At 34.2% G+C, this 18143-nt stretch overlaps 1 protein-coding gene across 2 annotated transcripts in view; it reads right to left on the bottom strand.

Annotated features, from left to right (window-relative positions):
- LOC113499865 (transcription factor egl-13) overlaps nt 1–18143 on the bottom strand; it is a 99957-nt gene that overhangs the window by 54730 nt on the left and 27084 nt on the right. Inside the window, exon 2 of one of the 2 annotated variants that reach the window (XM_026880443.1) lies at nt 9486–10028. In XM_026880443.1, the coding sequence (XP_026736244.1) occupies nt 9486–10024 (539 nt within the window). In that variant the 5' untranslated portion in view covers nt 10025–10028. Of the gene's footprint in view, nt 1–9485; nt 11021–18143 lie in introns of those variants that run through there. The other variant, XM_026880442.1, reaches the window with a different exon arrangement.

The following is an 18143-nucleotide window of genomic DNA, read 5'->3' on the forward strand; positions in this document are numbered from 1 at the left end:
GACTAAACCTGAATTTAAAATATTGGAATCTGGAATCGAGCTAGCGTCGTAATCATTACTCAAACCGTTCCTTTACGAAAAGAGGCCTGTGCCCAGCAGTGGGAATTATACAGGCTGGTACTTTTATGTTGTTTCGATTTATATAGATTTTCTTTTCTATTTCCATTTCACTGGAATAACAAAGATGAAGATTTCTCATAAGTCAACGTTAATATCTAGTTTGCATGTATTCGATAAATATCGCATGTAATAAACTGAATAAGCGTTGTCTTTCATCTTTCTCCTTGACATAATTCGAGAGCCAATAGTGTTACAATGAGGTAGACATAAAGACTATGATGTGTGTGATGTTATAGGAGAAACAAAATAAACAATTTCTATTGTTAAACAAAAATAATTAATTTCAAAAGTTCTATTGTTGAACAAAAATAAATTGAAAAATCCTTTAACATTTTTGGATTCGAAATTTGCTGCATTTTACTAATCTAGCCTTTATATTTAGCCATTATAAACATATTAAGTTGTGAAAAATACGTACCTACATAATCGATTTTTTTTGGAGGCAATCTTGGACCGATTTTCAAGATAACCGCCGACTAATTCACGTTTCAATCAGAATCAAAATCTTTTTATCCTTTCGAAAGCACGGTGCTACAGACATACACAGCAAAACGCGATTCTTGCGACGGGGTTAAACATTTACAGAGAAAAGTAAAAAAAAAATTGATTCGTATCCATAACCATCTTTCCCCCAACAATACATTCATTATTAATTTAACAAGTTGCTACCGGCGTAGTCAGTCATGTTAGTCGGTACGTTTTTATTGAACCCCGCTACGGCACCGACTAGGGGACAGATAGCATTTTAAATCAGGTTAAGGTCAACAACGACCGGCTTTGGATACTGCACTTTGATTTGTAAAAACGGACTCTTTAGAATTTGGTTGCTCAAGTTGGCTAACAAGAACGAACATTTTCTGGAATCCCTTTTGAATTTTCTTTTGATTCTTTTTCTTTTAAAAATACTTACCGTGCTGCCAAAATTACTACCATCAAAAAATTAATACTGCCACTACTAAAATTAAGATGTAAAAAAATACTGGCCCCAGAATAGTACCTTGTGGGAACCTTTCGTTAGCTTCATGCGTTCTGTTCATTACATACTGCTAAAGATCCAAATTCAATTCGTTTATCAACACATTTTATTTCGACATGCAATAGAACGCGGAATACAAAAGCAAACTAAAATAGTCGTACTGCAAAAAACCTAAAAAAAACACTGCATTTTATCATCAGCCTTTGCAAACTCAACCAAACGTAATTTAGGATCCCAATATACATTACTTAGCGAGCCGTACCATCCATTACGAGTTATATAATTGCATTAGCTTAACAAACAAAATACTCAATTACGTATCAGATAGCAATCATCGAATTATTACATCTCGACTGTAAATTGATATAATGTAGTTCTTCTATCTTAAACCGGTATGCATAACGTTTATTTTATTGATCCTGGATACTAAATCTAGTTATATAATTACTTTTATAGATATAATTATGGTGCTTTTATTTATATCTGCACGTAAAAGTATTCTTCTATCGGTGATTTTGTTTTGTCTAATTAAAACCTTTTGTAAGTTCTGGGTTGTTATTATTCTGTATCATTTTCCACTCTTCCTTTTCCCATTTTTACTGCATGACCCTATCAATAAAACGGTCAGCTATTTTTCTATCCCCTCACACCACCAGTTTTATTTATACGAAATAGTTTCGACAAAATCACTGCATAAACCACCGCTCAATAAATAAAATGGACCGAACCTGTCCGATTCAGCGTCAATAAAAACACATCCCAAATGTAAACGAGAACGATGCATGAATTCTTCATTTCAAATTGTATGGCCATGTTAGGGCATTATCATTTTTAGTGCTTGCCACACTGGTATATTCAGATGGAATTTTTGATGCACTGGCGACACAGCCGCGTTGCGATTGGCCGCCCTGAATATTGTATGAACCAATCACCGCGTTGCGCTTAACGTTGCATTCCAATTTGAAATCGTGAAGGCGGGAAACAGCGACCAAGTTGTATGTTTTGCAATAGCGTGCAATAGGCATAATTTGTTGTTACACAATCAAATTGGTTTTCCGAACAGGTATGTGTTGGCATAGCTCTGGACATAATTGGAAGGCCGATTATTGGGACGCGGTAAGAGAGTTTCCTGCGTTTTATTAGTATTGTGGGTACATTATGTCTTCTAACTGGTTAATGACTCGCGCGGCTCTGGTTGACGATTAGCGAAATATCTAAACTCGAGTTACACTATACTATCCACTGTTGCGGCGTCTTAATCAAAGTTTTTATTTCCACTCAAATATAAAACAAAAGGTGATGTCACGTTTGATAACGATATTGCACAGAAATCCTCTTTTTTTCCTAGTAACTATGTTATTGTTATAATTAATAATATCGCATGAACAGTGCACTAATTGTTGTGTTATTTATTAGCGGGCCGGGCGGCGCGATAACCTCTGCTACAACCGAAATTATTGTTCCTATATTTTGTCAATTGCTATCTGTTCATATTATTGTCTCCGCTAGTAATTGGGACGCATGCTGCGCCGGTGGGAAGTTATAAAAATTGCAGTCTTTTTAATGCTTGAGATTATAGTTCAACGGTCATTTGATAATGAACTCATGATGAAATGATTATTTTAGCTTTCGACGCACCGATACCTTTTTTGTATTGATTTTGGTATCCTGTTTGCCATAAACCTTGTTATTCTTGACTTTTCTAATTCATCGCAGATTTATGAAGATACCAATTTGTTGTAAGAGAAAAATATTGTCGTTTGTGTTCCAATAAACGTTATCGCTTTAGTTAAATATGAACCGAAAACAATAGTTACTAGTACATTCCTTTTGCTAAATAATACGCGATGACCTCATTATTGTTACTATGTTGTTGTATTCTACAATCAAGTTATAACTACATCAAATTTATTGTGAGACCCCGAAAACAAGTACCAATCAGACACGTTTCTCAGAAGTTTGGTACAAAAATCTGTAGTTGAAGGTGAAATACCAGATGATGAGCAACTTGTAGAAGTAAATAAAAATGTAAATGATTCTATAACTATTACCCACAATGTCATTTCAATATTAGAAATGAAAACAAACCTGGAACATTAACATTCCAACAAAGACAGACAATTTCAATTTGCACAATTGTAGTCTTTATGTAACAAACAAACAATTTAGAATACAACGTAGGTACTCATCTATGTGTGGGGCAAATCTTTGCAGAACGCGACATTGTGAATGCCATAAAGAGTTATTGTGGAACACAAAGAAGTATTGTCTTGGCCTTGTCGATTGTCTGGACTCGTGACAGCCTTTGAAACTTTAGGTGTGGTTTGCCTTGAAAATCTGTTTTGTTTAGTTATTGATTTGCTTTATGGTATGGAAAATCTTGGGGAAATTTGATGAGTTTAAGACCAACCAATTTGTAGAAATTTATACGTAACACAATTTCAATTAATAAGATTTGTCAAAAAAAATCAGCAAACAAACCGAAACTTCGTTTACCATTTTTTTCAAAATCTTTAGGATTTTTAGTTTTAGTTAAGATCGTTGTAAAATTTTCTATTCCTACACAAATGAGATTCAAATGTATATCATCCGACATGACTTTCAAATCGTCGATCCACATCAGCACATAAAATATCACCTTTTTATATCCCAGACTCATAAGTCCAAACAGAACTCCATAAAACACATAAATTATTGAGTCATGTTCGTAATTATTCGTGTGTTAAAACATTTCTCATGGTATAACGGGCTACAAAAACGGACGGTACGCCCTCGGGCCTCCATCACCGGCTTCATAAATATGATATTCATATTAACTAATGTTTCGTCTTCTGTAATCTGTAACACTTATATTGTGCTTTTTGGATATATATCACTGTACAAATTATGACTTTGTCTATTGTTATCGTTTGGTTCTGGGTTGTGGTACAAGTTACGAGATTCTATTTCATCAGGTGTAGTAATTTGCATTATTTCTTCTTCATCGTTTGTTTTTATCAATTTGACATTTAAATCAGTGGCATTTGCAGGACCTACATCATCGATTCTTTTTAATTTTGTGGTAACAAATTCCTTGTCATTTTAAATTAAGTTAGATTTCTTTATTGAACTTTTTTACAATAACGATAATCCAAATCTTTCACACAGCGCTGGTACTAAGGACAGTGACTCCAAAAGGAAAGTCCGCTATTCTCTTACAACTTGAACTGGTACCCAAACGCAGCCATCATAACGGAGATATATTGTACCACATTATGAACTCGCGTCTTAATCTCGTCGGCGGCTATTACGGCTCGTTTAATTAGTGCACACAATACCCCGAGCCTGGCTTAATGTTACGCCAAAAGTTAACCTTTTGTTACAGCTTTAGTTTTATTTAACTCCAGACGTGGTGGTTTGTTTCGATCCTTGCAAGCTGAAATTAAATCGTAAGTATTGTTGTGGAAGTGGAATAATAATTATATGACATTACTTCCGCACATCGTTTTATTTTTTGAGTCACATTGAACTTAATGTTTTTTCTGAATAACTTGACAAGAAGCGCGGAAATTAAAATAGGAGTTTTTTGTTTTTTTTTTTAATGCAGAAAATTGTTAATTTAGGAATACAATGAATCAGCCGAGATACATCTGATTTAGATAAAAATTTTTACAAGAATTGTGTTGGAATTACTTTAGAGTATATGGTTTTCCTTATGACGAAAGAAGTGTTTAACAGTGAGTCAGTTTAGATGACTAACAAAGATTTACATATTAATGATTATGTAATACTTTCATTGGTAACTTAGCTATTGAATGATGCGTCCGTCTATTTTTGTTGTGCTGTTTTACTCAGCCAACGAAAATCTCATTGGAAATTCAATTTTTTTTTTCAATCTAATTTCACTTACATGTTACTCTCAAACACATGGATCAAAAAAGTTTTAAAATTATCGAACGTTATTTTACTTTATTTTCATTGCACTAGACGCCTACGCTTATTCGTAAACCTGGCATGCATATTAAAAAAACTATACAAGAAAATACCTCCACAATAATCTTATGATAATCACGTGTGTTTACATCACAACATCACGACAATGTCTGTCCTGGCAACCGCATATATCCGCGAATACAATCACAGTTATCAACAAATGCTATAAATGATATGGTCGTGTAAATATTGACACTATGTGTATTGACTTAGATCACGCATGACACCGCCTTAACCTTTGTTATAATTATCTTCTGCTATTGAACCTAATCTATATTATTGAAATCTGTTTATGTACTTAATGTACCTAGATATAGGTAAATTATATTTATGTGTATTAAAAAATAAATATCGGATATTAAAAGATTCGATTCCCGAGAATTGGTCCCAGGACTAGCTGTTGCTCGCGACTTTGTCTGCCTTTTAATGAAGTTGGAATTTTAAATCGGAATAGTAGTCAGTTTCAGAGTGCATGTCTTTTCCCCCCGTGTTTGTGACATATTTCATTACTGCTCAGTTCCCTATCAATAACAGCGTGATAATAATATTAGACGGCCTTCCTCAATAAATAAAATGTTTCGTAGGACCTCAAGAATTTGAACTATTCATGATTATTGAATGATTATTTAAAATTAACTAAAAATTATCATGCCAGCAGCTTCTGTTATCACATTAAGTATATCAAAACTTTATAACTTCACTATTAACATTCGATTTACATTTAATTGCTCAAGATTGCAAAAAAGACAAAACTGCCAGACATACACAGACCTCGATTAGTTCTTCAATTCCTTTTCGTAGTAGCTCTATTTATAATGGACGGCTAATGGTTCTGACTGTTGATTAATCTGTGGACTTTGATACCAAGTTGAATTCCGGTCTAGTTTATCGTAGAACTAATTGCAAAGAGTAATAATAGTAGATAGAAAGAAAATAAAAAAACTTGTTCTGAATTTGTACACATATTTTATGTCAATTATCTTCGAGGTTTTAAAATTAAAACCATATTTAGATCTTTAAGTATAAAAATCTAAATATCTCAAATTTTTATGTCTTTCCTAGCCAATTCAGTCCCACTGTGGTGCAAAGACCTCTCTTTTAGTTTCTGTCTGTAAAAATATTTTTATAAGTATGTAAAATTTTTAGACATAAGTTTTAGTTTGACCACTACTACACACCGTCACATTATTTGAAACCAAAGAACATGTTTTTTTGCACACAAAAACACGTCTGTTCAAAACAACAATAGGCACTAAAAATAAAGTGAATTATAACGACCATTTCAACTGTAAATGAGTCACATTAGTCCGGCCATAATCTCACGCAGAACCGTTGTCTTGGCACATTAGTGTTTCGCTAACAATAAACAGAGCAATTGTCACTAAAACATGTCGTACGGTTTACTTTGATTTAATTATGTCATATTTTATAATTAATTCGGTTAAGTAACGTTGGATATTTTTGTTAAATCTGTAGTTACTGTACAAGGACTAGACTTAAGTAGTGTTTTTGTGATCCGCGAATGCTTATTCTTATTCTGAGTGGATATCCCCGCAACACAAGGATATTTTTTTTGGTGCGGGAGTCGTTTATTATAAAAATCCTTACCTTTTATTATTATTACCTCATAACATCTATACTAATATATAATCTATACTAATATATAAAGCTGAAGGGTTTGTTTGTTTGTTTGTTTGAATGCGCTAATCTCAGGAACTACTGGTCCAAATTGAAAAATTCTTTTTGTGTTGAATAGACCATTCATCGAGAAAGGCTTTAGGCTATGAACCATCACGCTGCGACTAATAGGAGCTCAGATATCATAGAAAATGTGAAAAAAACCGGGCAGGTATACCTAAATCATAACTTATATCTTCTACCCACGGGGACGAAGTCGCGGGCAACAGCTAGTCCATTATAAGACGGGATATGACAAAGTTTAAAACGATCACAAGTTACAAATAGTCCATACTCCTCGAACATATTCCAAGCGAACCTTAATATTTATATTCCAATATATTGTTTTAATTACTACTTATCCCGTTCCCCATTAATGTTATAGGCTGTAAATAATTCATTGTCCACTTAAACACGCGTAAAATATAATAGTATTAGCTATGAAACTGTAAGCATACATGTCTGTAGTTTTACAACCAAGGGCTCTACCAGCTTTTAAAGCAAGACGTTGTGGGAAAGAGATGCCATTACATACAATGTAGAGCACTGTCTCACTTCTACATCTCGAACAATTTTACTTTGACGACCAGTGGTAGACCCTAACATGTATTTAGATGAACTTTTGAGTAGCTAAGTAGGTGTTACTTAAATGTTAAGTGTTCTTTAATGAGAAAATATGACAACAAAGTCATTTTAAATTACTCATGATTATAAATATGACAAGTTTGAACCACCTTGTTAAAATGTCTTTAATTGATTGCAACTTATTATGCGTTTATAATTAATTGTTTATTTGACGGTGATGTAAGATAATAACTAAGTTGGTAGACAATAATATTATTTCATTATTAATTTATTTTGACTTTGTATACGTCATTGAATGTATCGTTTTGAATATGTGGCGTTTATTTTTCAATGTACGAGTATCTCTTCTTAGATCAATAGAGTCACCGGGATCAACAGAAAATATAATAGTTATTTTTTTCTTTAACAGAGAAAAAAGAGTACCGGTTTACAGTTTTGTTCAATCACGAGTTGCTAATTATATATGACCACACGTAGCCGTTAAAATATGGCAATATTTACCTACTCTCAATATAATCAAAATGTAATACTTTCATAACTACAAACTTCTTTACGATTTCCGACACACAAGTCGGTGGACAAACTTAAACGTCGTTATATCTATAAAAGCATAGTAAAACATGCGTTTAACGCTTTATAGTGGACTTGCGGTGGTCCCAACATTGTTTTTAATGTGCAGTAATATGGCCAATTAAATTCTGGTAAACGACTAACTTGAAATGTGCTTAGTATGTTTTATTTTAGATGCGGACGGCGACAGTACTTAGAGAGTAATTAAAGATGTTGCGAGACTACGAAACAAAAGAAGTTTGTTTGTTTGAATGGCTGTTTTGTTTTGGAGAGTCGAGATTGTGAAATGTTATGTAACATCGCTGTTCTTGTGTATGATTTTAGGTAGAGAAATTACTTTATAGTGTTGTTTTTTTTTGTTATTATTTTGAAATGATGAATATGACATTTTCGTGCTATACAAGATTTTTGAAATTTCGCCATTAATATTATTTTTTTGTCATAGTTAGGGAAACACTTTCTTAATTTTGTGTAAATCTTTCAAAATTAATTTACGCATATTACTATTACTAATACATTTACGCATTGGAAAATATACCGGACCTAGGAGAAGAAACCTTAATTCTCATAAACACTTTATCAGTAACAAGATTAATAATAAATTATCGTTTGTAATAATGATTTCCGTATCTCTACATAAACAGTGAAACAAAACATTAGATAAATCGATGTAGGAAACTGCCAATAATGGGAAGGTGACCAGTGCCTGTACTAAGTGACTCTAAAATCACGGCGTCGAAGCGGGACACCGCGACTGGCAATGTAGAGCGCTATTTCTGCGCTATGACTGGGTATAAAAAGTAAAAATGTATTTAGTCCTTCAGTTTGAAAATATTGGAGAAGTATTTTTGTTCTTTATTGAACAACAAAATTTACAAGAAAAACGGATTTAAAGATTAGAGGAGAGAGGGCTCGTGATGTAAAGAATTCCGTAAAATTTTCTACACAGTCGTGACGACACGTGTACGTTTCAAGCACTGTTATTTATGTTAACGAGGCAAAATAAAAACACACATCTATTATTATGCATTAAACTACAAGACGGGCACTGAAAAAAAAAAGTCATCATCCCTCTTTCAATAGGATTTCATGGTACAGGCAGAGATCAATTAGACGGTATTAATTTATATGTAATGTCTAGTGTTAATGAGGTGTTCTAACAATGATATACAGAGGACGTTCAATTGTTACGTATGACTCTATTAGCGTTATTGATAGCCGATGATGCGATTAATTTATTGTCGGATAATGATATAATTGCGACTGTCAGATAAAATAGTTTAGAAGTTTATTTGATGAGTACTGAATCGTGTATTGTGATGAAAATCGAGGTCCAAATTAGGTTTAAGTGACTAAGAATATGACTTTTTTGAAAAAAAAGTTTAGTACTACGATACCATGTCTTAAGTGTGTTAGATAAAAAAAATAATCGCAAAATGTTTGTACAATTCTACTTGTTTTAATAGTTTACACTTAATAAAACACTCCTTTAGAATTGTTGAGTACGCATAAGTCTCTGCAATCAAGTAATCAATGTAAATTCATTACAAGGCTCTTAATGTAAGTCTAACAATATCGCACTTACTTGTTCTTATTAACGGGCGTCGTGGAGGGTGTGGGCCTCTTCTCCTCTTTAATCGTACTATTGTTCATTTTCGACGTTAACCTCTTCAAGACGTCATCCATAGAACGCTTGTGAGGTGCAGTCAATGACAACGCGCTATTGTGATTCAGCAATGAATTGTTGTTGTTGCAGAGTCCCAAAACCTTGGCCTCGGCGCCGGGACTACTGCATTCTGAGGAGCCTCGCCTTCGAGCCTGAAGATCGTTCACTTGGTGGAGACTTAAGAAAGATGATGGGACTAGAAGGTTATTTGTCATGTCTAATGATTGCTCGAATCTTTGCTTTTTCGAGGGTCGCTCGTCCTCGTAAGTCGCGGTGTCTTCCTCGCTGATGGAGCTTCTCGTGGAGGAACTAGGGGAGAACTTGTAGAAGCCCTGGTGCTCGGTGTCAGACTCCTGGTGTTCCGGGAAGTCCAGGTTGGCTGGGCCCGCTTCAGGCTTCTCTGTTTCGGCGGCACCTTCTTGCAATTTCGACGGAGGCGACTTTCGTTTAGATGACATGTTTCTGTAAAGAAATACACCAGTTAGACTCATGAGTAATACGGTGATGTGAGTTAAATAGGACCGGGAAATATGTGATATTTAAGACTTGTCTAGACATCCTAAGTGCTGTCACAGTATTGAGTGAGGACTGGTTAATAGCTAGTCAGTGACGTCGTCACCGGAGATGTCCTAATTATGCTGTACAGTTTGTACGTAAACACGAGCGACGTTCAGACACTTGTTAAATGCAAAATACAAACACAGTTTACAAACAGTATCACTGTTTGATCGAAATCTCGGGTCAGACGTCAAACGTAGTATTTGTCACCCAAACTCCCCGACTAGTTACGAAACTCGCTTCGTTAAAGCACCTAATTGGGCTCAACTAATTGTACTAATTGCAGTTACTGCCTCCTTTGGACTTAAGGTGTCCGCCGGTCCATGTAACCGGCTGGAGATAGATACAGAAACGCGAGCTTTATTGCGTTTCTGTCGTCTGTTTTGTTTAGGTATTAGAGGGGCAAGGAGGTTCTTGTAATCTTAGTTGTGTTTATTAGTGTGTGGGTGTAAGGTTATGTGGGATTGGCCAATACTGTACGTAATATTGTAGATGCTGTGTTAGTGTGTGTGATTATAGTGTAACATGTGTACTTTGATGCTGATTTGAGTTGGGAACGTCTTCATTGATTGTGTTAACAAACGGTTCTCGCCTAGTGTCTGGCGCGGCTGCTTTGATGTCTGTCTACGTATCTGTTCGTGAGTATTGATGTGATTATTTTGAAACGTTTACTTGGTGTCATCCTCTTGCCGGAATGTTTCATCCTTTGAACATCAGTGACAAATGAGGTAAACAGATTTAAAGGATATCTATAGTTGGATAGCAGATCTGTGTTTTCTTAGTAATTGTAACGATTTTGAAATAGGATTGCATTGTATTATTAAAGACGTTGTACGAATAAGCATCCCTTGGATAAATTTAATAAAAGGTTACTGCTTTATTAATAACATACAACGATTTATAACTATTTCAGAATTGTCTTTCTTTTAGAGGAAAAAAACGGAAAAGTAAATTAAAAATCATCTTTAAAACCTCTTTTCTACTTTTTAATTTTAAATTGTCAATTCTTATATGGCCGACTGAGCTAACTTCTTTTGCTTCTAACTTCTATACGAAAACGTATGTATTTTTATTGAAACGTTAGAAGGTATTCAAACTAAACCTATTAACAATTATGTACACAACATTGTTTATATTTAAGACGAGTTGACTCAACGTCTGCGAAGTTACAGATTTGACAAGTAACGAAGAATCAACATTTACATTTTAGGGCATTTTCTGTACGTTTATTCAGCAATGTGGATACCTAATTAAAATAGTTTTGATTAGAGAGAATTCTAATTAAATTGTCGATATTTTTGGTTCACAATCTTTTGAGAACATGAATCTTTGGGATAAAGTCAATTGATTTAAGTAGGTATGTATATTTTTTAAGAATCAATTTTGCAACCTAATATAATTAGTCATAACAAATTTATTTTTTGTCGGTGTGTGTAGAGCCACGCAAAGTTATCAGTGTCCTTCAAATTGCATATAACAGAAAAAAAATCAAAAAAAAAAATAGGTACTTCTACAAACATCGTGAACAAATTCGTTGCGTCTATAAGTAGGTGTGTAAGACAATCGATCGACTGAATAGGTGTCAAATCGATATTCACAGCAAAAAGGCCTGTTAGCATACTGCCGCGACAAATTGTGTTAGTGCCTCTGAGATAAAAGGGGGTGATGGTTACAGAGCTAAGAATCGAATAGACGCAGACAATACTTTTTATTATTTTTACGAATTATTATTTGCTGTTCGTATGTCAGTACAAAATAGGGTTAAAATGAAAAAAGAACTCAAATATAATGGTTGGTATTTTAAATTTTGGTTTAAACAATCCTATATGGATGGACTTTTGATTTTTTAAACTAAGTAAATTTGGGATCGAATTTAAGACTAATTCAGACTCGAATTCAGATCAATGCTGCATTAAAAGTGTTTTTCGAGGCAAGTGTTCAAAATTATTCAGTATAATTAATATTAGTTAAAAATCCAGAAAGCTTAGAATAAATAAAAATAACAATTATTATTTGCTTTTTGCCTATTCTATAACTCGTTATTTTCCTAGCTCTGTAGCTGTAAGTGAATTTAAAAGCACTAGGCTTTTAGCTTCTTGTGGCAAAATGTTATAGGTAAACTCTTGTTTTCATTAAAAGTCGTTGTAGCACGTTTAGATCATATTTAGCTAGATTGTCTTTTATAATACCAATCTATAAAAGTCCCACCGCTGGGCATAGGCCTCGTCCCGTAGGTATGTAGAAGGTTTGAACATTTGATCGCCACGCTTGCTTGCTGACGGTTGGCGATTTCAGATTCTTACGAGGTTTTCATTCACCGTGTTTGTTAGTGGTATCTTGGTAGGATTCAAAAATTAAATATGTATAACTTTGAAAAAGTAATATATTATGTACATTGCCTGCGTTGGGATCGAACCTGCACCTCGTGGATAGAAATCCATGCATTAATGCATTTTGTTTTATCTCTAAGTCGTGATTTAAAAAGTTTTTGTTGCAAAAAACTTCGTATAGTTCTTTGCAATTACCAGATGAATCAAAAAAACTAAATCAATTGACACTCACTTCACAATCAATCAAACAAATGTTTGCACGAAACTATCATTGAATTGTTATTTTCTATACAAACTTTATTGCTAACAAGTTGAAGAAAAATAAACCGTATTCCTGGCACAATAAGGATTCATAAAACAGAACAATGCATTTGCCAACTCCAACTACTAATTTCCTTTTCATTACTGTCACAATGACGTCACGCGGTGGCGGGAACAATATGGAGAATTGGCGGGAAAATTGACATGTCAATTACTATTACGTTCGGAAACGTTTATTGCAGCGTTTTTATAATATTTTTTTTTGTGCTATGGTAAAATAAACGTTTTATTAATAAAAAATATTTGATTAGTTAAATAAATACAGTTTAAAGGAGATGTGTTTTTATTGGAATGTCAAAACTTGAGGACAAGAATAATAAAAACAAAATAAATGATAATTAGGTACAGATATCGAACACTGTTTTCATTTTCAATTATTTGTATTTTCCAAAAAAAAGTTCTATAAAGTTAAAATACAATTATTAAAAGGAAGTCCAATAAAAAACAATGACGCGCAGTTCAATGGTGCAAGTCGATTTCAATTTGCAGTGGGGTGATTTAACAATGACGGTACAGAATTGCTTGCAAATTGTTTTTGTAAACACCCTTTGTTAAATGGTTGCCAGTGATAAAACGGGTTGCGATTTTTAAAGAACATTGAACAGTTGTTCGAGTGCGATGAAGATTGGTTTTATCATAGATTATAGTGACATTTGTCAATGTTGTTGGTTTTTTTTTTGCTAAGTTATACATGACATTATTCAAGAGCGTGATTTTAAAAGACTGATCGCTAAACACTAGTACTAAGTTGTATCAGAAGTCAACCGTAACAATCCTTAACTAATAATAGGTTCAAAATATCATCTATATGTAGACAACTAATATACACAGACATGTCTAACTACTCGTGACAAGTCCTGTATTATAGACAACGGCCACAGTAAGTAAACATAAGTTGTTAAGATCCAGGTTCATATAACCGCCCTTAGCACCCATCCTCAATCAAAATAACCCAGAAATCTACAAGATTCCAATTACCGAGCAATATATGCATACTATTGCAAAACTATTCGTACAAACATGTCACGTGTGGACCCGACTTCTAATTTATACGAGATATTAACATGTGCATCCGTTTAGAAATTAATCAGTGTACGGACGGACCGACGGACTAAGTAAACGTAACGACTGCCTCCAATCTATCTGACGAAGGAAATTGCCGACGCCCGTCTTAGGTAAACGGCTAAGGTTTCCGACCCGATCACTGTACTACAGTGTCATCTCATGTAACTTAGTTGCTGCCTTGCCCAATAACCCCTTGCTGTAGATTTCATCAAATTGATTTCGATTTTCAACTCTAATTTGTGCTACGTTTGATTTAATTTTGATTGGAGCAATTACAAATCGTGCTATAGCTACATAGGTATAGACTAAAATGATAATGAACTGATTTGTTTACTAATAATGCACCAATAATGTAATTCAATACGGAAAACTCCGTAAAAAATAACGTAAACATAACAACACAGCCAATGAAAACATTTATGAAGGCGACGATGGGAAAAGCTCAAATCAAATAAGCGAATAAAACTCGAAGAGAGTCGGCCGAATACAATACAAATAAAAATTAAATAGAAAAATATTGTGAAGAGCCAGTAATTGAATGAGGAACGAGAAACATTTCGCTTTTCCTTTGGTGAGAAGAAAAAAAAATGTCAGCAGAAATCTTCCAGTAACAGAATTATTCCTATTCTATAATAAGTTTATTCACAATAAGGTGGAATAAAATTTTGTAGCGCTCTTCAAATTAGGTTTTGATGTGCCCATTTACTTGTTCCTCCGATAACGTACCAATTTGTTCATTTAATTCGTTTTGAAAATCTTCAAAGTACCAATCCGACAAAAGCGTGATTTGAAAATACCTTTTTGTAATACTGGTAATCAAAATTTTATGAATGGTAACCCAATGAATGCTAATAAACTAAGCGAAAAAGTTATTTCATAGAAAAATACAAAATGACATGTCAAAACAAGCGCTGCATCGCACAATTGGCCTCTATTGAGTGAAGCGAAGGGAGTTGGAATTATCGGCGGCAAATTACAAGAAAACTCCCTCGTACAGAAACCCGAACAAAATGTAGTTACAAGTGTAATCACGAATAAATATTAGGGGACTAGATACGGCCCAACGATGCGGCAGCTATTTTTATCATTAAACAATATAGCTTTACCTAATCCTAAATTAAATCTACACTTGTAGTTCGTATATCAGAAAATATACTAACCTACGTGTCCAATGAAAAGCTATTAACTAAATATACTTCATTTTATTGAGACCAACCACCCAATCAATAACAATTGAATATTGTTTAGTTTCCCTAACCGCAGATAAAGTAGAAAAACCATCAGCTAAGCCAAGTCGTAAAATCTTAGTTTATAATGTGTTTGAAAAGGTTCCAGAAAGCATACATAAATAATATAATTAAAAAAATATACGTGTAAATAGTGAATAAACATGTGGATGAAGTCAAAACATCCATTCCATTCTGAAATGCTTATATAATTTGTCATGTGTAATATCGAGAAACCAAAACGATGTCTATATTTTGTCGCACACCACTCACCGATGCCTTTTGATCTTGAACAAACTAAATATCTTTTCGAAATCTTAATATTACTTTGTGCTAAATCGTTTCTATAAAACGATTACTGGTAGAAAAATTACTTGAAATAATATACCTACGCGGTTAATTTACTTTCGATTGCTAATAGAATCGAATATTTCTGTTATGAGAAATGCAACATAAATTTTATCCGTTCTTGTTTCCTCCTACGTATTTTTCTTATATTTTATTCTTTGTGGCGTTACGAACAGGTGGGATATATGAAATATTATGTACCGATCTACATTCTTTCGCAGTTTTTTTTCTCATAAATATTGGAAGCACTAAACCTATTGAAGCTTTATTTGTGACCGCGTCAGCGTCATTTAAGATGAAAGTAATTATAGCCATTTTTTTAATATAGTTGATTTCTTATAAATTTACTTCAAATATTAGGTCATCAGGTGAAGCCACTTCTAGTATCTCATCAATATTTGTGTACATTTTCTTGTGCCTGACAATGGGGGAAATTACCCATCGGGAGCGCGACAACGCGAGACGAGTGGGCGAGTGGGTTCAAAAGTATGGAGAGACTTTTATACCGTTTCGAATAGTATCGTTATTTTTATGGTTTCCATGGTATTTCATTATGATATAGTAAATGTATCATACGATCTGTTTCTCATTAAGAAAAATCTTTTTTTTATCCATACCCAACGGAATAACGGTTATCCGAGAGCCGTTACAGTGGTTTTATTTTGGGATTCTTATTCACCCATAACCCCACACCATAACCTTATAATTTGAGATAATATTTTTTCCGTCAAAGGAAAATCCGAAAATATTACTTTTCCAAGAAAATCCGTCTCCACACTCGTTTTCGACCCTCAAAGGGCAATGAGACGCTTTATGATTTCTCCGTGACAAACAATGCAGTTAATATGGCGGCACAATGCCCAATCACCGTCAACCATTGTTCTCGCAGGTTGCTACTTTTAATGAGGGCTTAAGTATATTTCATGACTATTCTTTTAGAATAGGCTTCTGAAATCCTGCTTTTGAAGTGACTGTGATGTGGGTTGTGAAAAATTTTTTATTTCGGAACTTTGAGCAACGTAAATAACGCAAAATCATTTGTAACAACAGCATTTGCAGCATCCTTACATTAAGCGTTATTACCTTACTCTTTTTTACTATTCCCAATTTTAAAGACTATACTAACCAAATTATTAGTCACGACAATATTAACCTTGCAGACACTACAGATATTTAGATCTCAGTTCGTGTGTGAAACCATAATGGCAAGTATACTAACTTTACTATAAGCCGACATAATTAGTGCCTACTAGCACCCCACAACTAACGTTGCCTTACAAATCCGCGACCTACTCCCGTATCTCCGTTGCATCAATATAAGATATAATATCAACAATTAAGACGTATACAGACTCGACGACGGCTCAACGATTTTCCTAAACAAGAGACTCTGATGAGTGTCTATTGTCCCTTAGGTCACTGCTAAATGAACTGGCGAAATGAACGCAATGAGAATGTAGTGCAGCTAAACGCTATTCAACTTCCTCGCTTTTTGCTTTCGTCATATTTGTGTAGTCAGGACGAATTTTCTTCGACTTTACGTGTGATAGTTGCTTCTCTATTTAGTCTCGCTTTTCAACGTGACTTTCTGCTGCGGGTGTCACATGACTTATTCGTTTTTAAATCTTTGGAATCAATCGATGACTATTCTATACTGGTTCTTTTACTAAGAGTACTATAGCTATTAAAAAGGCAAAATTGACACCAGCATATTCTAACCATACACATTCCTGCAAATCAATAGTAAAATTAACACGAAAACATGATTCCGATACGTCAAACTATGATGCACAGCTTACAAAAACACTTGCTTGCAAATCGATGGAAATAAAAAGCTTTTTCCATCAACTTGAACACAAACCAACGGCATAAGCGAAATGGAAACAGTGGAAACAAAATGGCAAAGTAGAAAAATAGTTGAACGTAAATGAGTGGTGCTTGGAGTCAAGATGCCTCTACACGGCTCCGTAAAGGAAAGCTCACAGGCGAGGAATTCGGTTCATGAGAAGTACTTGAGAGTTCCCGATCCTTGGCACAGCTGGGTAAATGTTGATTGTTTGCCAATTTGGTAGTTGTGAAAATATGAGACTTGATTTATGGATTAGGTGTTGAAGGATTCTGGTTTAAAATAATTCAGTTCTTGCGGCAATGGAGTTTGCTATTTCGATTAACTGAAGCGATATTTTATTGCTTTAGATACACGTTTTCGTTCTGTAGTGAAATAAGAATTAAATTCGTCTTAACATTTATATTATAAGCCTAAAATAAGCTTTTTTATGAACCAAAATAATTACAATCAAAGTGCGCTACCAAAAAGTAATGACGCAAAGTCTCCGATTGCCATTCTGCTACTTAAAATCATCTCATTGTTTATTCTACTCGTCTCTGTCCCCTCCGCTTAAAATAAACAAGTGCACATCCTTTGACAGTGCAACACAAACAATTGTCGAAATCATAAACAATAGTTTACATCGCAAACATAAACCGAGTCCACAAAGTATCCCTATGTATAATGAACCATTCATACTGCCAAACAAACTCCAACCAACCATATGCAATAATTCCATACAGGACTACTCAATACGATAAAGCTGTAAACCCCTATCATGTTACAAAGGATTCTACATCGAAAATAGATGGCAGTAAAACCGAGAATTAAATGACTAACGTAATAGATGTAAATCCTTGGTTCGCTGACAAAGAACAGAAGCGATTTCACGACATCAAAG

This window comes from Trichoplusia ni, chromosome 13 (assembly GCF_003590095.1).
Source record: "Trichoplusia ni isolate ovarian cell line Hi5 chromosome 13, tn1, whole genome shotgun sequence".
In the NCBI taxonomy this organism is placed as follows: domain Eukaryota; kingdom Metazoa; phylum Arthropoda; class Insecta; order Lepidoptera; family Noctuidae; genus Trichoplusia; species Trichoplusia ni.